Source organism: Chelonia mydas, chromosome 6, assembly GCF_015237465.2.
Source record: "Chelonia mydas isolate rCheMyd1 chromosome 6, rCheMyd1.pri.v2, whole genome shotgun sequence".
In the NCBI taxonomy this organism is placed as follows: Eukaryota; Metazoa; Chordata; order Testudines; family Cheloniidae; genus Chelonia; species Chelonia mydas.
The window spans coordinates 691,395-713,437 of NC_051246.2; the positions used below are offsets into that span (position 1 = coordinate 691,395).

At 49.8% G+C, this 22,043-nt stretch overlaps 1 protein-coding gene across 3 annotated transcripts in view; it reads left to right on the forward strand.

Annotated features, from left to right (window-relative positions):
- Positions 1 to 22,042, forward strand: part of SGF29 (SAGA complex associated factor 29) — a 28,381-nt gene extending 6,339 nt beyond the window's left edge. For all 3 annotated transcript variants that reach the window (XM_037898834.2, XM_037898832.2, XM_043548281.1), the window contains exons 4-10: positions 19,101 to 19,173; positions 19,257 to 19,321; positions 19,729 to 19,858; positions 19,945 to 20,091; positions 20,880 to 20,915; positions 21,017 to 21,179; positions 21,865 to 22,042. In XM_037898834.2, coding sequence (XP_037754762.1) covers positions 19,101 to 19,173; positions 19,257 to 19,321; positions 19,729 to 19,858; positions 19,945 to 20,091; positions 20,880 to 20,915; positions 21,017 to 21,179; positions 21,865 to 21,981 — 731 coding nt within the window. In that variant the 3' untranslated portion in view covers positions 21,982 to 22,042. The remainder of the gene's footprint in view (positions 1 to 19,100; positions 19,174 to 19,256; positions 19,322 to 19,728; positions 19,859 to 19,944; positions 20,092 to 20,879; positions 20,916 to 21,016; positions 21,180 to 21,864) is intronic.
- Position 22,043: the final 1 nt, after the last annotated feature.

Genomic DNA, 22,043 nt, shown 5'->3' on the forward strand with positions numbered 1-22,043 from the left:
CCCCCACCCCCAGAGGGAGCAATGTCCCCCGATCTCCAGCCTGCAGTGACTCTCAGCCAGCCTAACACTGGAGTTTATTGAACATCTGAAGCCAGCACAGGCAGGTCTCAGGGCCCTCGGGCCTGGCCAGTCTCCGCACCATCCAGCTGGGTCTGTCCCAGTCCCGATGGGTTCTTCCTTTTGTTTGTTTTAAACCTGCTGCCTGTTAATGTCATTTGGTGACCCCTAGTTCATGTTTTACAAGAAGGAGTAAATAACACTTCCTTATTCACTCTCTCCACACCAGTCATGATTTTATAGACCACTATCATATCCCCCTTAGTGGTCTCTTTTTCCAAGCTGAAAAGTCCCAGTCTTTTTTTTTTTTTTTTTTTTTTTGCGAATACAGTCTAACACAGCTGCTACTCTGAAGTCTGATTAATTTCTCCAGAAGCCATTCTGTACCCGTAATCATTTTTGCTGTCATTTTCTGTACCTTTTCCAATTCCAATATATCTTTTTTGAGATGGGGGGATCAGAACTGCAGGCAGTATTCAAGGTATGGGCGTACCATGGATTTATATAGAGGCAACATGATATTTTATGTCTTCTTATCTCTCCCTTTCCTAATGGTTCCCAACATACTGGTTGCTTTTTTGACTGCCGCTGCACACTAAGTGGATGTTCTCAGAGAACTCTTCACAATGACACCAAGATCTCTTTCTGGAGTGGTAACAGCTAATTTAGACCCCATCGTTTTATATGTATAGTCAGGATGATGTTTTCCAATGTGCGTTACTTTGCATTTATCAACGTTGAATTTCATCTGCCATTTTGTTGCCCAGTTTTGTGAGTCCCTTTTGTAGCTTTTAGTTAAGTCCCAGGCAGACAGCAATCTTGAGTAGTTTTGAATCATCTGCAAATTTTGCCACCTCCCTGTTTACCCCTTTTTCCAGATCATTTATGAATACATTGACTAGGACTGGGCCCAGTACAGACCCCTGGGGAACCTCATTATTTACCTCTCTCCATTCTGAAGACTGAGCATTTATTCCTACCCTTTGTTTCCTGTCTTTTAACCAGTCACTGATCCATAAGAGGCCCTTTCCCCCTTATCTTATCCCATGACAGTTTAGAAGTATAACTGTTGAGAAGTTGCTCCTTGCCAGACAGAATGCTGTCAAAGTTTTCTTTAAGGATCTTAATGTCTGCTGCTTTATCTGGTGGTGGTGGGTATTGTTAAGCCAGGAGCCTTCTGAATAGCCGGATCTTACGCAGTTTTGATGCGATTTGGAGGGAATGTGAGGCTGTGACTTTCTGCCTTGTAGCTCGTGGCTGCTGCTGCCGCTTATGAAGAAAAACGGCTCAGCCATTACAGCCGCACCCCCACCCCCACCCCCGCTTCATGCCCCTTTTCCCAGAGCCGCCGTTGCTTCTCCAGAAATCCAGCCCTCAGACCTGCTGAGCGTGGGCCTGCATCCTTGACTTGGATGCCAGCTTCGTGTATCCCCGAGCAGCTCTCTTCATCCAGCAGGCTGCAGCTACTATGCTCACTAACAAAGCCAGCTGGATTCCAGTGATCACCACAATGGGGTGAGCCATGATACGTAGCACACCAGCTGCAGAAGGTGACCACCCGAATAGTGTGTCCCCCCAGGAGTGGTGTCCTGAATCTGCAGTAGTTCTCAGTACACGGGTGATTTCTGTATTATCATGTTGTACCTCGATGTGTGGTTGTTCTCTTGTCTGTGCAATATCTTGTGAATGCGAATGTAACATAGGCTGAACCAGCAATTTTCTTATGGTCCTATTCATGCCTGAGGTTACAGGCGTTACACTGTGGTACAATCGTGGCTTAAGCTTCAAGTAGTTTACAGTCCATACAGGTACATAGTCCACAAAATCACAACTTTTAATCTTGGTAATATTGCAAAAACATCTATTAACTAAATAAGTCATAAAATGCAATTTGTTATCGTCTACTACTACCATTGGACAATGACTTCTAACGCATACACATCCCCTTCCTGCATATACAACAGCTGACTTCTGTTCAGTGAATGTATCAAACGTACATCTTTGGATTCCTTTGTCTTTAACATAGAAACATTGATCTTTCTTGTAAATTTTGATCCTCACACACACATCCCAAATTTTTATGGGCCACACACTGAAACATGTCAGTAGTTTTCCATTGCTGGTTTTATTTATATGCCCAGGACTAGTGACCAGCAGAATACATAACCAGATTTGTTGTTAGCTGGATTCCTACAGGTACCACTGGATATATATCAGTCATGAGACTGGGGTGCACAGTTACTACATATGCTCATAGAACCATTTGCTCTTTGTTTAGTGTAAAGTTTACCAATTTCCACCACGCCATTAATTGTGTCTCCTCTTCTGTAACATTTTCCCACAACAACTTTTTTATTTCCAAAGGCAAATTTCCTCGCATGCCTTTCCGAACCATTTGGATGATCAATTGTTGACTTATTTCCTGGGCCTGTGTACAGGCTAATGCTAAGGACACATTTTCTTGTATTGTTTCCATAGCCCCTTGTCAGGGTTCCCTCCCCACTCTGAACTCTGGGATACAGATGTGGGGACCCTCATGAAAGACCCCCTAGGCTTATTTCTACAGCTTAGGTTAAAACTTCCCCAAGGCACAAATCCTTTCCTTGTCCTTGGACAGTATTGCTGCCACCATCAAGTGATTTACACAAAAATCCAGGAAAAAGGGCCACTTGGAGTCCCTGTTTCTCCAAAATATTTCCCCAAGCCCCTTCACCCCCCTTTTCTGGGGAGGTTTGAGAATAATATACTAACCAGTTGGTTACAAAGTGAGCACAGACCAAACCCCTGGGTTTTTAGGACTCTGAAAAACAATCAGGTTCTTGAAGAATTTTATTGGGGGGCGGGGGAGGAAAAGAATCACACCTGGAAAATCAGGATGGAAGGTAACTTTACAGGGTAAATGAAAAGATTTCAAACACAGAGGATTCCCCTCTAGGCTCAGCTTCAAAGTTACAAAAAACAGGAATAAAACTCCCTCTTTCATAGGGAAAATTCACAAGCTAAAACCAAAGATAATCTAACGCATTTCCTTGCCTTTACTTACAATTTTTGTAATCTTAGATGCTCATTTCAGGTAGGTTTTTAGATGTTTTTTCCTGCCTGGTCCCTCTCTCGTCTAAAGAGAGCACAAACAAAACCTCCCCAGATTTGAAAGTATCTTCTTCCCTTATTGGTCCTTTTGGTCAGGTGCCAACCAGGTAATTTGAGCTTCTTAACCCCTTACAGGTAAAAGAGGGATTTTATTCCACCCTTAGCTGTATGGTTATGACACCCCTGCTAAAAGCAATACGTCTTTTTCACTTTGCTGTTGCCACACTGGCCGTATTTTAGAAAATACTTGTTGCCTCATTCCTAATTTGACAAGGATGCACTGATGGGCTTTCCCAGTTCTTGTATTTCAGCTGGATCATAACTTTGGTTGCCAATACCTCTATGTTAGTAGCATCCAGTACTCGAACGCCTAATCCAGTTCCACCCAAAGCAGTTTCCAGTACACTTCTTGGGAGTATTTTCTTTAGGCTACTCACCCCTCCTGGCTGCCAAGCAAGTCAAAAAACCTTGAGAAGTTCACACTGAGATAGTGTTAGAGCTGCTCTACCTTCACTGGGACTTTACTGTACTGCCCCTTATAGTAATCAGGGACGGTGTTGTAATGGCCTTCCTTTCCCTACATCCAACTGTATACAACACCCAGGTGCATTCAGCTGGGCTTACATGCTGGAGGTTGATTATTATTACTGGGTGTGTTTTTCCACAACCAATGTTTTCACATACCCTCTTTTTCCCTTGGTAATTTCACTTTGGGCTTAAAATTCTTCTGTCCGCCCTTCTGTTCCCACCAGCAGATCACCTCGCACCCCTGTAAACGTGCCATCACCAGCTGTGGATGTTTCCCTGCGAACAGACTGGCCTTCCTTGGCCTCCGCCCCTCTGCAACACCGTTAAGATGCTCGTTAATCCTTTTCTGCCAAACGCAGTATCCCCCTGTTTTTAACACAATACACAACACTAGCCACAGGACGGACAGACACGCACACAACACAATCTTCATCATAACAGTAGATCTGTGGTATTCTGGGTTGCTTTTCGGCTGGCGCCAGCTTTTCCTGAAGTTCTGAAAGACAAAAATAATAATTTTCTACCCCCTTTGGGGGTGGCAGATTATTGCTTAAAATGCCCCTTTCTTTTACAAATCTCCTTTCTGGCTGCAGGCAAACCGAGGAACTACCCCCACACTTTCCTGTGTTTTATTCTATGGGCAGAGGGAATTATCCCACTGCTCGGTCATGAAATTCATGAGGGGGTGTACCTCAGTTTCCCTTTTTATACAGCAGACCGGGTTTATAATGTTTCCCTGCTGTGCCAAGCTTTATGTATGTATTCACAAGTAATAGCTGAGAAACATTGTTAGCATAAAGCTTTTTAACACAAGGTGTGTTCCCAATAACCATTTCTAGCATGTTTACAGGCTGAACTTGCATAACATATTAGCCATATCCGTTTTTACATACGGTGTAACTGTTTCTTTTGTGCTCACGGAGTTTTCATGGACCCTTATCAAAGGGACAGTCTGATTATTCAGAGCCACCTTACGGCTCAGTGTTCCTAACTTTGCTGCTGTGTGCACCTCACCCCTGCTGGTGCTCCAGAGGGGCACTCTTCTCATTTCATTACTGCAGCGCTTAGCTGCTATTTTGTTACCAAACAAACAAAGCAGATCCAGAATCTCTTCCCCATTCTCCTGGTTCTGGCTGCCCCTGCCACATCCTCTGGTCCTTATTTAAAGCGATATTAAACTTTATAAAGCATAGAAATACCCAAAGGCTTAAATGCTAAATACCAAAGCCAAACCACACTAGTGTGTCTGGCAAAAGTGTCTGTCAGTTTTGCAGCTTTGAATGAGAGATTCAAATGGATTTTTAGTGGCATTGTTTAAAAAAAACAAAACCAATTCCATCTTAAACCTACAAAACCGGGTTTACAAACCAGGAGTGTCGGTTTAGGTCTATTTATAAACACACTCTCTTTTTCTTAACATCCCTTGCACTGCTTCAGTTATTGTTTCACAGCTGTACACAGATTACGTTCCCTTTTAGACATTTGGAGGCAGTTAAGTTTCAATGGAAACCCCTTATGTTCTTTTAATGATTATGACTAAATTGTTCATAGTCAAATAATTGAAATCAGATTGTCGCTCTGCCTGCAGTAGTTATTTACAATGGATTGTTTACAGACCATTCCCTTGGGAAAAGGGCCCATTTTCCTTCAGAATGGCTGCAAAGAAACCAAGAATTCTCTTCCTGTAATACTTTCCCTCTTTAACATTTCCACAAAGTTCAACTGCTTAATTCTTCCCCCTCCCCCCACAACTCTGTAGTGTGAACTTCTAACTCTGTCCTTAAATCACTTATCTCCCAAAGTGACATCTGCATCAGCCCAGTTATCACCATTCCACGGATTATCCCTGTACGGTGCCAGCATGTGCTCCTTCCCTTACTCCTGACACTATGCCCAGAACTTTTTCCAATCTCTGTCAGTTGCTTGCCTGCTTGTCTGGACCCGATCCTGCTGTCCTCACAGAACCATCCCTCCCCATGGGCACGGGCCTCATCCCACTACCCATTTAGCAAGGAGGGTGGCTCCTCAACTAGCCCCCAGCCCTCCTGGTCCCTTTTCTTCCTTCCCTTTCTCTCTTGTTCTGGGGAGGTAATTCTGCCAGGAAGGCACAGGTACTCTGCTGTTATTTATTGTGTTAGACTCATATCAGCTCAGTCCAAAAGACCTTCGACTGCCTGCATCCTCCACCAAATCTGTTCCCCACACGCTCCAGGGCACCCCACCTTTACCCTTATGTGGGCTCAAGGCGAAACCCAGTTAATTTAGGCACCCCTACCCTTTCCCAGTTCCTGGGGCTCCAGGCGAAAGGCACCCACCTTTACCCCATTCCTAGGGCTCAGGGGGTAACCTTCTGCAGGTTTGTGGGGCCTTTTACCAGTGAAAGAGCCTTACACAGTAATATCCTTATCCTCTGTTTATTAACAGTTACCAAAACAGAATGTACACACGGAGCATACAGTGCGCCCCACTCCCTGGGGTTCGTTCCAGAGAACTTCCCTTTGGGTCCTAGTTTGTACAGCGAAACTTGGGTCCTGTTTAGCTGTGCCGTAAACTGAAGTGCCACAAAGCAGTCTTTTTCACCCATCCTAGCCCATTATGAAACAATTCTTTACCCAGTCAGACCCCACCACCTTAGCTGATTTAAATCTTGCAAAATTAGTTACATCACAGATGGAAACGATCAAAGAACCAGACAGAAACCCTACAGAAAAACAATAGAGAAGTGGCAAAAGAATAGAAGGAGAGATTTCACACTCACAGCTGTTGAGAAGTGGTTCCTTGCCAGACAGAACGCTGTCTAACCAAGTTTTCTTTAACCGTCTTAAGCTCTGTTTCTTTATCTGGTGATGCTGAGCGCTGTTCAGACAGGAACCTTCTGAGCAGCCCCATATGACCTTGTTTTAATGTAGTTTAGAGGGGATGTGACTTTCTGCCTCTTAATTTGTGGCTGCTGCTGCTTACTAAAGAAAAACGCCTCAGCCCTGACAGTCCGGCTTGCCCTGCTGGGGTGGGGGCAGGGCGCTGGCACTCTGATGGAGCCCCCTGTTTGGTTAGTTACACCTGGCCGCTCGGAGAATCCCTGCCTGTGGTATATCAAAGGGGCCAGTATCTCCTGCTTTTGGGTTGGGTGCAAACCATCCCAGATCTCCACGTTCTCCAGAGTAGTCTCCTCCTTACCCCACTGGCCAGATCCCTTAAAGGGGCAGTAAAGGCTCCCTTACCAGTCCGGCAAGTCAGGTTCTTCCCCATCTGCCTTTCATCCCATTGCCAGGTGCTGTTTGCACAGCTTTCCTGCTGTGGGGTGTCCTTGCATCATGTGACCTCATTCACTCTCTCTGTCCCAGCAATCCTGTATCTCGTTCTTCCTCCCTGGAATAAACACGAGCACCACGTGGCCTGGCTGCAGCCTGCCTGTCCGGCCACGCTCTCTGGGACGCCTGGCTCCTTGCAGGTTTTGATGCACCAGGTCCTTCATAGCCTTCATGTTCTCTTGAAAAGGCGTGACCGGCTTCTCACGGACCTTCCTGTCTCCTCCGTGCTACCTTCCCACGAGCCTCCCATGAAACTTCGAGTCCCCTTGCCTTTGTCCCATAAAAGAGATTTTCCCGCTGTCTGGAGTGACTCTCAGCTGCGAGTGCCCATCTCCGGTCAGACTGTCAGAAAACAGGGCAGGCCCCCCAAGCGGGGGGTGTGGTTCTGTCATTAGATTTCACCCAGCCATGGACAACTGTGCACCCCTGGATCACTACCATTACCATGGAGCCATGGACAGTCCCCTTAGGGACATCTTACCACCCAGACGCGCTGGACTTGGTGATGCTGGTCGCTATACCAATATCAGAACACATTAGCTCACTCGCAGCCCCAAAGGGTCAGTCGCTCACCCCAGCGGATACTCTCGATCTCACACCAGAGACAACGCTGGATGCCGGTTTCTCTACTAAACTAACTAAGGGTTTATTGGCTCAGAAAAGGAAATGAGCGATTGAGAGGTTAAGGCAGATAAAATACACTAATAGGTGAGCCCAGGTTTGTAAGTCCAAAGTGGTAGCAGAGATGGGGTGATCTGGGACTTTTCCATGAGTCTCTCAGGGTTACCCAGACTAACTTTGGGGATCTGTGTCTTGCATGTGGAAGGCTTCCCTGTGAGTGGCCAAACAATTGGGAGATGAAGGATCTTTCCTTGAATCCTCTTTTATGTCGTCTTCACCCAGAAAGCTAGCTGAGAGGTTCTGTACCCACGTGGGCCTTCCCTTGCTGACGGTGTGTGAGGAATGCAGACTGAGTCTGTGAATTCCCATCGAGAACTCAAGGGCCCTTGCTTTGCAGTTAGAAACCTTCTTCGTTTACATTTCCAAGGGTCCAGTTGCGTTTGGTGGGAAAACGTCATTATCGGGCTAGGCCCTGTGTAAATGGAAATGGAATAGCCCACAACGATCCTGCCTTAGTTTTCATGAAGTTCACCCGTCAAGTACATCGGCATCTCAGTACTAACACACGCTTGGGATGTAGGGTTAATTAAGTACAGGGGTATACATAATGTAATGGATAGCAAGCAACAGGTGATAGATACATGAAGACAATAGCATTCACATTCCCTTTGCACTAAATGAACATTTGAGTGAATTAGTTCACATAGCATTTGTTTGGTGTTCACACACAAGTGGATTGACCTATTCCTCTGACCTCATACGGCCTGTCAGCACATCAGACACATCTCAAGGTTTCCCCATTCTCGATAAGGCATCTTCAGCCATATTCTCCTTTCCCTGGATATGAATTGTGTCCCTGTCAAATTCCTGTCTTGCTAGACTCCAACGACGTCATCTTGAATTGGTCCCCTTGGCTGGTGCAGCCCTGTCAAAGCGCTGTGAGTGCTTCAAAGAGGACATATTTTACTCTGTGAGCAGCCAGGTGGCAGCCTAGCACTCCTCCACGATCACAGCATAGCTTTGCTGAGTGGAAGGTCAGCTTTTTGCTTTAGTAGTGAGCGGGGTGCCTGTTAGCCCCTCCCGTCTGGCAGCAGCACTGCCCCTAACCCAGGGTTCACAGCGTCAGTGCACAGTGCGAAGAGTTTCCTGAATTCCAGGCTGACCAAAAAGCCTCTGTTGTCTTGTGGAACCTTTTTCACCGGGCTCCAGCCATGCCACCTGGTCTGGCTTACCCTCTTTTGTAAGGTCTGCCAGGGAGGCCACAGTGTCACGAAACCCCTTTGGTCATAGCTGGCCAGACCCACACAGGATTGGACTTGGTTTGAGGGGCAGCCCACCTCCACATCGCCTGTAGAGGGTCGGGGCAAACCAACCCACTGCCCAGTCTGTGTCCCAGGTGGGACACCTTTGCAGCCCCCAGCTTGCACTTGGAGACACAGGCACTGAGTTTTCAAAGTGCCGGGGGCTGTTCGACCCCAGGCCCCACCCCTGCTCCGCCTCTTCCCACTCAGCCCCCACCCTACCTCTTCCCCCCCCCCCCCTCTTCCTGCCAAGTTCTGCCCCCTCCCCTGAGTGCGCTACATCCTCACTCCTCGCCCCTCCCTCCCAGCCTCCTGCACCTCGCGAAACGCAAAACAGTTGTTTGCAGTGGACAGAAGGTGCTGAGAGGGAGGGGGAGGTGCTGATCCATTGGGTCTGCTGGTGGGCGGGAAGCCTGAAGGGAGCTGCTGGTGGGTGCTTGGCACCCACTGTTTTTTCCCCACGGGTGCTCCAGCCCCGGAGCGTCCACGGAGTCGGCGCCTAGCTCGGAGACCTTGACAGAAAGGTTGGCTTCCCTCGGCCTGTGTGACACGTGATTCAAGTGGTCGTGCCAGGAGCCACTGAAAATAGCCACGTCATCTATATGGGCCAAGGCAAGTGTGTGTACCCCTGCAGCACCTCGCTGACAAGCCGCTGAAAGGCAGCCCCGAATGTATTAATCCAAAAGCCATAATCTTAAACTCATAGAGTCCAGATGCTACTAGAAAAGCAGATTTTTCCTGGGCATCAGCATCTAAGGGAATCTACCAATACCTTTGAGTCAAATCCAGTGTGTTTATAAACTTTGCACCCCAGGAGGTCCCGTAGCTCCTCTGTTCAGGGTGTGGGTATGGGTCAGGCCAGGTGATCACATTCAGTTTCCTAAAAAGAACAGGAGGACTTGTGGCACTTTAGAGACTACCAAATTTATTTGAGCATAAGCTTTCGTGAGCTATAGCTACAGCTCACTTCATCATGTAGCTCACGAAAGCTTATGCGCAAATAAATTTGGTAGTCTCTAAGGTGCCACAAGTCCTCCTTTTCTTTTTGCAAATACAGACTAACACAGCTGCTACTCTGAAACCTGTCATTCAGTTTCCTGTAATCCCCACACACAATCTCATGGTTTAGTCCTTTCTAGGTACCATCACACTAGGAGACGCCCAGGGGCTGTTTGACTTGATTACCTCCCACTTCCAGCATGCTTTCCTCCTCCTCCTCCTGGATCTGCTTCTGCATGTCCCTGCTAGCCCAGTGTGCTCTGCTAGGAGCTGGGCGGAGCCCCAAGGCTCAAAGAGCCTGTAAGATCTTGGCCCGTAAACCTGGCTGGTTGGAAAATACCTGTCTGTGGTGCTTTGGGGGCCCGCATTTCCTGCTTTGGGGCTGGAGTTAAACCCTCCCCCAACTCAGTGCTTTCCAGAGGCTCTCCCCCACGCCCAGATCAATTAAAGGGGCGAGTAATGTTTCCTCATCAGCACAACAGATCACATTCATAGCCATCTCCCTTTCATGGTAAGCTTTTAACCTATTGATATGCACTGTTTGCACAGCTCCTCTCCCCGTGGGCTCCCTTACCTCATGTGTGACTTCATTCACTCTGTCACCTCAAAAAGTCCTTTCCAATAATCCTGCCTTTTTGTTTTTCCTCACTGGCATCAGCGTTAACACCAGATCACTGATATCAAACGACCTCTCCTCAGTAGGCCAATCGTACTAAGCTTTCTGACTCGCCGGACTTTCCTTACGGTCCTGTCACCCCAAATCCATCCACCTGCAAATTCTCCTTCACTGGCTGTCCTGTTTCCTCTGTACTGTGTTCCCAAGCACTTTGAATCAAATTGAGGGGTCCCCTCACCTGCCTCCCATACAGAAGCAGGGGCGCAAAGCCGGTAGGTTCTTGGGGTTCACATCTGTACACATATAGCCGCGAACAGCATGTTGGGAGTCATTAGGAAAGGGATAGATAACACGACAGTAAATATCATACTGCCTCTCTATAAATCTATGATACACCCACACCTTGAACACTGTGCAGATCTCATCGCTCCCTCTCAAAAAAAGATGCATTGGAATTGGAAAAAGTTCAGAAAAGGGCAACAAAAATGATTAAGGGTGTGGAATGGCTGCTGTATGGGGAGACATTAATAAGACTGGGACTGTTCAGCTTGGAAAAGAGACTACTAAGGGGGGATATGGTAGAAGGCTATAAAATCATGACGGGTGTGTAGAAAGTAGATAAGGAAGTGTTATTTACTCCTTCTCATAACACAAGAACTAGGGGTCACCAAATGAAATTAATAGGCAGGAGGTTTACAACAAACACAAGGCAGTATTTCTTCACCCAGTGCACAGTCAACCTGTGGAACTCCTTGCCAGAGGATGTTGTGAAGCCAAGACTATAACAGGCTTCAAAAAAGAACTAGGTAAGTTCATGGAGGATAGGTCCTTCAGTGGCTGTTAGCCAGGCTGGGCAGAGAGGGTGTCCCTAGCTTCTGTTTGCCAGAAGCTGGCAATGGGCACAGGGGATGGACCACTTGATGATTCCCTGTTCTGTTCATTTCCTCTGGGGCACCTGGCATTGGCCACTGTCAGAAGACAAGATACTGGGGTAGATGGACCTTTGGTCTGACCCAGTATGGCTGTTCTTATGTTCTTAAGAAACAGGAGCAAAATGTGCCAGTTGTTCTCCTGCCTGGAAACATACATTCTTTGCATAGCTTTCAAAATTCCATTAAATCCTTCCACAAGCCCCTTCGTTTCGGGGTGGAAGGGAGCAGCCTTTATATGCTAAAGACAACAGACAAAAAGTTTGCACCATGGCCTATCAGGAATGCTCTGGGAAAATCTGCTCTGCTGAAAATGGTAAATAAAGCTGTAGCCCCAGTTTCAGCGTCACTCTTAGACACTTCAGTGGCTTCGGGATACTGGTGGCAAAATCCACCACACCAAGTATATATTTCTTCCCCCCCCCCCCCGGAAGGTGTAGTGAGAGATCTCACAATATCGACAGACATTCTGGGAAACCCCCTCTTAATAATGGGCGAAAGCTGCAGTGGTCCCTTTAAACCCTTACGCTTCTGACACAAATCACAGCTTTTGCAATAATCTGCCACTGTCTGAAACATAGGAGGCCAGTAGAAATTCCTTAGCCTGTCACAGGTTTTCTCCACTCCTAACTGTCCTACAAATGGACCATCAAGGGCTACCTGAAGCAATTCTCTCTTGTGTCATTCCAGTACAACTGTTTGCTTGCAGATTTCACCAGGATGCCTTTTCTTCCCTGTAGGAGCTTCCCTAAACAACAAATCTTCTTGCATAAGAAATCTCCCCCTTCCTTCCCCGGCTGGGGTGCCACTCTGAGCTGCAGCCTGCTCTTGTTCCAAAGGAGGATCAGATTGCTGAGCAGATACAAAATCTTTTTGTTTTTCACTTATTCCCAGAGCAGATTCTGGCACAACACAAGAATTTTCAAATCCCACCTCAGTTGGCAAGCTTCTGTTCTCAATAGACAGGCTTGAAGGCACTTCCCTCCCCTTGCCAGCCTTCCCTGCTGCCCGCAGACAAAGCAGGTCTATCCGACCCACACTTTACTTGGGAACTGGTTATAACATTCACCTGCTTACAATGTTATTACCTATTAAAATATCAGCTGGCAGCAAATTCCTAATGCCAACCACATCATCACCCTTAAACCCTTCCCCCTCGAGGTGGACTTTAGCCAGAGGCCCGGTCACAGAAAATTCAGCCAAAGCCAAAATATTCAGACTTTTGCCTCGCTGTCTGTCCTCCTCCCTCACAAAACTTTCCTTATCCAAAGTAACTTGGGAGGTCATGTCCCACCACCCGGCACACTCAATGCCATTCACTTTCACACTCTTAATAAACTCCTTGCTACCGTCCCCAGACTCAGTCCCAATACAGGTTATGGGGCTGTTCTCCTCCTCCACAACTTCCTCTGGGATCCCAGGGGCAGCATTAGCGCTCACAGTGGGAGCACTGGCATGTATGATGGGGATTGTGGGTGCAGGTTGTGGGCAATTTGGTTTTCTATGACCAAGAGCCCCACACTGTTGGCAGAGCCTGCGTCCCCTTAGTGTAAGAGGTTTTTTAACAAAGTTGGAGTTAGGTTTCCCCTAGACCCCTCATCCCTTTTAACCTGGGGAGCAGAGGAGTAACCCTTCCCCTGAGCCCTTGACTCAACTTATTCATCACCAGGCTCTGCTGCCTCCAGAGTGGTGGAAGGTTTTTTGTCACAGACGGCTGCCGCTTTTATATCTCATCAGTGACTACCCGCAATACCTGCTCTTGTGCCCTCGAATCAAGCAGCTTGTCGTGGCGACCATCCGCCCCGCCCCAGTTATCCATATTGCCACAAAGCTACGCAGCTTACACACTCATGCCACATGAGTGATACTGTCAGACATTTTAAGATTTCTAAACGTCGAGCGATAGGACTCCGGGGCGATCTTGTACAGTTTCTTTAAACTTCCTGTATATCATAGCATCATCCACCTCCGTTTCATTAAAGACTTGCCCGGCTTTTCCAGCCAGTTTGGGTAAGAGGATTGGCATCCATTTATGCCCAAAAATCTTATGGCTATCACATAGTCTCTCAAAGGCGGATACGAATTCCTCAGTGCCGTCAGACTCACGATAAACGGGGTAGGCTTTCTCCCTCTCCCTGCTGTTGAGAGGGGATGGTACCCATTGGCGGAAGCTGTTCCTTTCGCTTCTCCAGAATTTCCAGCTGCAGCCCATGCGCATTGCTCTCAGATTCCAGCTGCTCCATTCGCATCCAGTGGGCTCTTTCCTCAGTTTCCTCCTCCTCCTCGATCTGGAGTTCCACCATTGTTTCCTGGGGGAGGGGGCTGAGACCCTGCTCTTTGGTCAAATTCCATGAGCAAAGCTGACAGTCCTGATCTGAGTTTTTCTTCTTAAAGAACACAACTGCTTAAGATCTTTTCTGTCAAGATCCTCGTATGACTGTGATTCACCCATTGTGACTAATCCTTAACCCTTAAAACTCCCAATATCAAATGTGCATTTTACCTAGCGCTAGGTTCTGAGCTTTAAGCATGGATGTCACTCTTGCCAACTACGCCAATTGTCCCGCTGGCTGGAGTGGCTCACAGCTGCGAGTGCCAATCTCCAGGCAGAAAACAGGGCAGGCCCCCCAAGCGGGGGGTGTGGTTCTGTCATTAGATTTCACCCAGCCATGGACAACTGTGCACCCCTAGATCACTACCATTACCATGGAGCCATGGACAGTCCCCTTAGGGACATCTTACCACCCAGACGCGCTGGACTTGGTGATGCTGGTCGCTATACCAATATCAGAACACATTAGCTCACTCGCAGCCCCAAAAGGTCAGTCACTCACCCCAGCGGATACTCTCGATCTCACACCAGAGACAACGCTGGATGCCGGTTTCTCTACTAAACTAACTAAGGGTTTATTGGCTCAGAAAAGGAAATGAGCGATCGAGAGGTTAAGGCAGATAAAATACACTAATAGGTGAGCCCAGGTTTGTAAGTCCAAAGTGGTAGCAAAGATGGGGTGGTCTGGGACTTTTCCATGAGTCTCTCAGGGTTACCCAGACTAACTTTGGGGATCTGTGTCTTGCATGTGGAAGGCTTCCCTGTGAGTGGCCAAACAATTGGGAGATGAAGGATCTTTCCTTGAATCCTCTTTTATGTCGTCTTCACCCAGAAAGCTAGCTGAGAGGTTCTGTACCCACGTGGGCCTTCCCTTGCTGGCGGTGCGTGAGGAATGCAGACTGAGTCTGTGAATTCCCATCGAGAACTCAAGGGCCCTTGCTTTGCAGTTAGAAACCTTCTTCGTTTACATTTCCAAGGGTCCAGTTGCGTTTGGTGGGAAAACGTCATTATCGGGCTAGGCCCTGTGTAAATGGAAATGGAATAGCCCACAACGATCCTGCCTTAGTTTTCATGAAGTTCACCCGTCAAGTACATCGGCATCTCAGTACTAACACACGCTTGGGATGTAGGGTTAATTAAGTACAGGGGTATACATAATGTAATGGATAGCAAGCAACAGGTGATAGATACATGAAGACAATAGCATTCACATTCCCTTTGCACTAAATGAACATTTGAGTGAATTAGTTCACATAGCATTTGTTTGGTGTTCACACACAAGTGAATTGACCTATTGACCTGACCTGGCCTGTCAGCATCACCGAGATAAAAGGGGGCAAATCCCGTAGACTCTGGGGGGACACTCCTGTACCCAGATAACAAATCAGGGAGCAACACCCCAATCATTCTCTCACGTTGTAACATACAGCCCCCACGTAGACTTCAGTGCCCCATGGAATCTTTCTACCAAACGGTTAGTCACTGGGCGATGGGGGGCAGCTTTCACATCCCTCACTCGGCTCAACACCCGTCACTTTTTGAAAACTTCGGACATGAAATTTGCACCCCGGTCCAACAAGATTTCCCTGGGGAAACCAAGTCGGCTAAAAATGGTGAATCGGGCAGTAGCCACAGTTTCAGCTTCTATATCAGACAGAACTGGGGCTTCCGGGTCCCTGGTGGCAGCACCCACCACTCCCAGTCTGTTTCTTTCCATTCCTGGGAGGCCTGGGTAGGGGTCCCCCAATGTCCCCAGACCTTCTGGCAAACACCTCCTTAGCGGTAGGCAGCGGCTGCAGAGGTGCCACGCAGGGTCTGTAACCGCTGACGCTTCTGACACGACCCGTACCGTGATTTTCAGGCTCAGACACAAGGCCAGGAGCCTCATTTGAGCCTCTCACGGGTTCTCTCCACGCCTCCGTGTCCAGCATAGGGGCAGTCATGAGCCACGTGTAGCAACTCAGGCCTGCCCTTCGCCCGCCCAACACCTGCTTGCAAACTTTAGCAGGGTGCCTCTTTTTCCCTACACACAACAAACCATGAAAAGCCCTCCCCTCCCCTTCCCCGATGGAGGCGATATTCTGAGCCACCTTCCTCTCCCTGGATGAGCCTCCATAAACTCTCTTGGAGTCTCACTCGGTTAAGATCCGACTCTGGCAAAGCAACGGATTCTCCAAACCCTCCTCTGGGGACAAACGATTACGTTCTGCTGGCAAAGGCCTGAGGGCGTTTCTCTCCCCGCAGCCTTCCCTGCTGGCCACAGATAAGCCAGTCGAGGCAGAGCCAGACTCCTGGCTGTGAGTTCTGATATTAACCTGTTTAGACGTGGCTCCAATATCCTTACCTAACAAACACGAGTGGGAAGCAGATTCCTAATGCCCAGAATAATACCCCTTGAAAGTCCTTGCGCCCCAGGTAAACTGTGGCCAAAGGTACAGATACAAAGAATTTGGCCAGAGCTAATATGTGTAAGCTTTTACCTATATTTCTCCCTTCCCAAACTTTCTTTGACCAAAGTGATTTGGGGTGCGGTATCCCTCCAGCCCTTACAATATGTGCCATTTATCATAGCCCTCTTCATCAATTCTTCACTACCCCTCCCGGCTTGTTCTAGACACACGTAATGACTGCTTCTTGGAGCAGCTAGTCCTGGAACCCCCAAGAGGAGAGGCAATTCTTAATTTAGTGCTAAGTGGAGCACAGGATCTGGTCCAATAGAGATGAACCGCACGGCAGTAGGGATCAATGTGTAATTACATTTAATATTCTTTGGGGTGGGAGGTGGGAATACAAAAGAAGCCCACCACAGTAGCATTTAACTTATAAAAGGAGAACTACACAGAATGAAGAAGTTACATGGAAATTAAAAGGAACAGTCACAGGAGTGAAATGCCGGCAAGCTGCGTGGAAACATTTTAAACACACCATAATAGAGGCACAAATTAAATGTGTACCTCAAATTTAAAAAGAGCAACAGACCAAAAACTACCACCATGACTAAACAATGGAATAAAAGAAGCAGTTAGAGCAAAAAGGCATCCTTTAAAAATTGGAAGTTAGAGCCTACTGAGGAAAATGGAAAGGAGCAGAAACTTTGGCAAGTCAAGATTTTGTATAATTAGGCAGGCAAAAAAAAAAAGAGAATTTGAAGAGCGACTAGCAAAAGTCATAAAAACTAAGTCCATCAGAAGCAGGAGGCCTGCCAAACAATCAGTGGAGCCACTGGATGATGGAGGTGCTAAGGGAGCACTCAAGGACGATAAGGCCGTTGCATCTTCTTTGCTGCAGAGGATGTGAGGGAGCTTCCCACACCTGAGCCATTCATTTTAGGTGACAGATCTGAGGAACTGTCCCAGACTGAGGTGTCAGTAGGGAAGGTTTTGGAACTAATGGATAAATTAAACAGTAGTCAGTCACCAGGAGCAGATGGCATCACCCAAGGGTTCTGAAGGAACTCAGATGTGCAATTGCAGAACTGCTAACTGCGGTCTGTGACCCATCACTCAGAGCAGCCTCTGGACCAGGCGACTGGAGGGCAGCTAATGAAACGCTGATTTTTAAGACAGGTTTCAGAGTAACAGCCGTGTTAGTCTGTGTTCGCAAAAAGAAAAGGAGGACTTGTGGCACCTTAGAGACTAACCAATTTATTTGAGCGTGAGCTTTCGTGAGCTACAGCTCACGATGAAGTGAGCTGTAGCTCACGAAAGCTCATGCTCAAATAAATTGGTTAGTCTCTAAGGTGCCACAAGTACTCCTTTTCTTTTAGATGATAAAAAGTCACTCAAGATAGGTAAGTCCCAGGCAGACTGCGGAGAGCTACAAAGGGATCTCGCCAAACTGGGTGACTGGGCAACAAAACGGCAGATGAAATTCAGTGTTGAAAATGCAAAGTGATGCACATTGGAAAACATCGTCTCAACTCTACATATACGATGATGGGGTCTGAATGAGCTGTTCCCACTCCAGAAAGAGATCTTGGCGTCAGTGTGGAGAGTTCTCTGCAAACATCCCCTCAGTGCGCAGCGGCCAAGAAAACAGCGCACAGAATGTTGGGAATCTTTAGGAAAGGGATAGATTATAACATGGAAAATATTATATTGCCTCTCTAAAAATCCATGGTACACCCACATCTTGAATAATGCGTGCAGTTCTGGTCACCACATCTCAAGAAGATATCATGGGAAAACGTACAGAGAAGGGCAACAAAAATGTAGTGATATGGAACAGCTTCCATATGAGGAGAGATTAAAACAACTGCTCTATAAAATCATGGCTGGTGTGGAGAGAGTGAATCAGGAAGTGTTATTTACTCCTTTTCATAACACAAGAACTCGGCGTCACCCAATGACATTAATCGGCAGCAGGTTTAACACAAACACAAGGAAGTATTTCTTCACTCAACGCCCGGACAGCCTGGGGAACTCCGTGCTAGGGGCTGTTGTGAGGGCCAAAACTGTAACGGGGTTCAACAAAGAGCTAGCTAAGTTCCTGGAGGATGGATCCATCACTGGCTATTAGCCAGGCTGGGCAGGGATGCAGCCCCCTCCTCTGGGTGTCCCTAAACCTCTGACTGCCAGAAGCTGGGAGTGGACGATGGGATGGATCACTCAGTGATTCCCTGTTCTGTGCCTTCCCTCTGGGGCCCCTGGCATTGGCAGAAGGGACGCTGGGCTAGAGGGACCCTTGGTCTGACCCAGCCTGGTGGTTCTGATCTAGCGCACGAAGAGATCCCCCTGCTCTAGTCGCCTCTGGGCAGTGCTACGATGTGCCCTGTGGCGGGTGGGGATGCGGATCGTGGGGTTTCCTCAAGTCTGGGGCAGTTTGGTTTTCTCTGGCAAGGAGCCCCCCAGTGGTGGCAGATGTAGGGGCTTTAACGTCTGGGCCCCCTGGGGTTTTATCAGAGTTGGGGTTGGGTTTCCTTCCAATCCCCTCCTTCCTCTTACCCTGGGTGCCTGGGGGGTTTCCCTTCCCCTGCGACTTGCGTCCTCCATGGGCCCTTCATTCAAGGGCAATTTCCGCAGCCTCTAAACCTGTGGATGGTTTTCACCTCACGGCTGCCTTCACCTCCCCTGTAATTACCCATAACAGCTGCTCCTGGCGTCAGACCGGACGGTTATCCGCGGTCACCTTCAGCTGCCGCCCCCATTATCCATTTTCTCATCAAACGACACATTTTATCCACATACGCAACATGAGGGGCATAGTCAAACACCCTGAAGTTTCTGTACTTCAGTCGATAGCTCTTGGGTCTGGTGGGTTAGAGCTGGGGGGCTGAGAGCCAGGACTCCTGGGTTCTAACACCCCCATCTCCTGCAGTCTCCCCGTATTACCGGACCAAGCTTCGTGGACTCTACACAACTGCCAAAGCTGACGCGGAGGCTGAGTGCAAGTGAGTGCCCCTTCCTCCCCACCCCCTGCAGCTGCCGATGACCCTGCCCCACTGCTCACCCCTGTCTGTCCTCTCACCCCCAGCATCCTACGCAAGGCGCTGGACAAGATTGCGGAGATCAAATCCCTTCTGGAGGAGCGGCGCATTGGTGAGTGTTCCCCCGCCCTGTGCCTTTCCCCCAGAATAGGCCATGGGGTCCAGCACCACACTGGGGACACTCAGCATTTGGTATGAGCAGGAACTCTCATCATCCCTTGGGGCTTGGACGATGGAATGTCTCTAAGGAGGACAGGAACGCCCATGATCCCCTGGGGCTGGGTGTCTCTGCTTGGGCGTGCTGGGGTCAGGGATCCGGGGCCTGCAGTCTCATAAATGGGGTGAATGGGAGATGTGGGGCGCCCAGGGTGGGTGTGGCAATGTGGGCTGGGTGGCATGTGAACACAGGCCCAGTGTGTCTGCAATGGGGTCAGTGTCTGTGTCCGAGTCCCTGGGGGCGGGAAGGGGGGGCTCCCCCTAGCTCTATGGGGCTCACTCCACTTTCTCCCCCACCCACAGCCGCCAAGATTGCCGGGCTCTACAACGAGTCAGAGCCACCCCGCAAGACCATGCGCAGGGGCGTCCTCATGACCCTCCTCCAGCAGTCAGCCATGACGCTGCCCCTGTGGATCGGCAAGCCTGGGGACAAGTGAGTGTCGCTGGGGTCGTACAGGGCAGCCCGGGCTGGGATTCTGTCCCCACACCCGAGCTAACCTCACCCTCCTCTCCCCACAGGCCACCCCCACTCTGTGGCGCTATCCCCGCTGCCAGCGATTACGTGGCTAAGCCGGGGGACAAGGTGGCCGCTCGTGTCAAGGCCGTGGATGGGGATGAGCAATGGATCTTGGCCGAAGTGGTGAGCTACAGCCACGCCACCAACAAGTGAGCACCGGGTGTGGGTCCCCTGGGGCCCACCAGGGGGCCGGAGCCAATGGCAATGCCGTGGGAGTCAGCCCCACGCAGCTACAGCCACCTTGGGGCATCCAGCCATAGAGCTGGGCAACAAGGGGTACCAGACAATCCTGTGTTGACCCCTTGTCTCATGTCTCAAGGGAGCTGGCTCTGGAGCAGGGGGACACGAACATTTCTCTGGCCAATCAAGTGCTGTAATGCTATAGTCACCCAGTCTTTGGGGCATAGAAATGCAGTCTAGGCGCTCAAGGGAGATGGCTCTATGATCCTGCAATCTTTTGGACTTAAGTCCCATTCTCTTGCCACTTCAGAATGGTAACTCTATGGCTCTCTAGCCTTAGGGAGGTAGAAACACCTCTCTAGACACTGCAGGATGGCATCCCTATGGTTTCCGCTGTCTTGGTAGCATAGAAACCCCTTTCCAACTTTGCAGCCGGTGTGACGCTGGTTCTACAACTTCAGAGGAATGGAGGCTCCTCTCTAGCTGCTCGAGGGTGATGGCTCTGTGGTGCTGGAGTGGTCAAGTCATAGGATAACATGGGAATGCTTATTTAGGGACTTAACGGAGATGGCTCTATGGTATTGCAACTGTAGGGGCATAGAAACTCTCTAGCCACTCAAAGGAGATGGCTCTATGGTTCTCCATTAAGAGCTGCATAGGAATGCCTCTCTACCGCTCAGTGGAGATGGCTCTGTGGTCCTGCAGCTTTAGGTCCTCCCCTTGCCTATCTCCTCACATCCGTCTCCTCTCTTTGCAGGTACGAGGTGGATGATATCGATGAAGAAGGCAAAGAGTAAGTGAGAGGAGAGGAACAGAGAGGGGAGGGTGATGGGGATGGGGAGGCTTTCTCGTCCGGAGGCGGGGGTCCCTGTCTCACCCTGTCTCCCCCTCCAGGCGTCACACCCTGAGCCGCCGCCGCATCATCCCGTTGCCCCAGTGGAAGGCGAACCCTGAGACAGACCCCGAGGCGCTGTTCCAGAAGGACCAGCTGGTGTTGGCGCTGTATCCCCAGACCACCTGCTTCTACCGGGCCCTGATCCACGCCCCACCCCAGCGGGTAAGGGGCCCGTCCCCTCTCGGGGGCACTGATGCGAGACTGGCTCGCTCACGGAGGGGGCATGGGATGGGGGCCTTTCCCTGCTAAGGGCTACCCACACCCATCCAGCCCAGGGCGGGGACTGGCTGGCTCAGTGGGGCAGGGAATGGGACGTGGGGCCTATCCCCTGTGGGGGGCACTGGCTCTGATCCAGCCCCAGGGCAGGGACTGGCTGGCTCAGGGCTGCAGGGAATGGGACATGGGGCCTGTCTCCTCCAGGGGGCGCTGGCCCTGATCCAGCCCCAGGGTGGGGACAGGCTGGCTCAGGGGGACGAGAAATGGGACGTGGGGCCTGTCCCCTTTGGGGGGGCACCAGCTCTGATCCGGCCCCAAGGCGGGGACTGGCTGGCTCATGGGGGCAGGGAATGGGACTCGAGGCCTGTCCCCTCTGGGGGCGCCGGCTCCCATCCAGCCCCAGGGTGGGGACCTGCTGGCTCAGGGGGGCGGGGACTGGGACACGGGCCTGTCCCCTTTCGGGGGGCGCCAGCTCTGATCTGGCCCCGGGGCAGGGACGGGCTGGCTCAGGGGGGTCAGGGACTGGGACGTGGGGCCTGTCCCCTGTGGGGGGCGCCGGCTCCCACTCCCCAAGGCGAGGGGTGGCTGGGGTGGGGAAGAGCTCCAGCCCCCTCACGCTGCCTCTCTCCAGCCCCAGGACGATTACTCGGTGCTCTTCGAGGACACGTCCTACGCGGACGGCTACTCCCCGCCCCTCAACGTGGCCCAGAGATACGTGGTGGCCTGTAAGGAGACCAAGAAGAAGTGAGGCGGTGGGAGCAGAGCTTGGGGGGGCCGTGAGTATAATAAAGGCTTCTCCGCCCCCCCCAT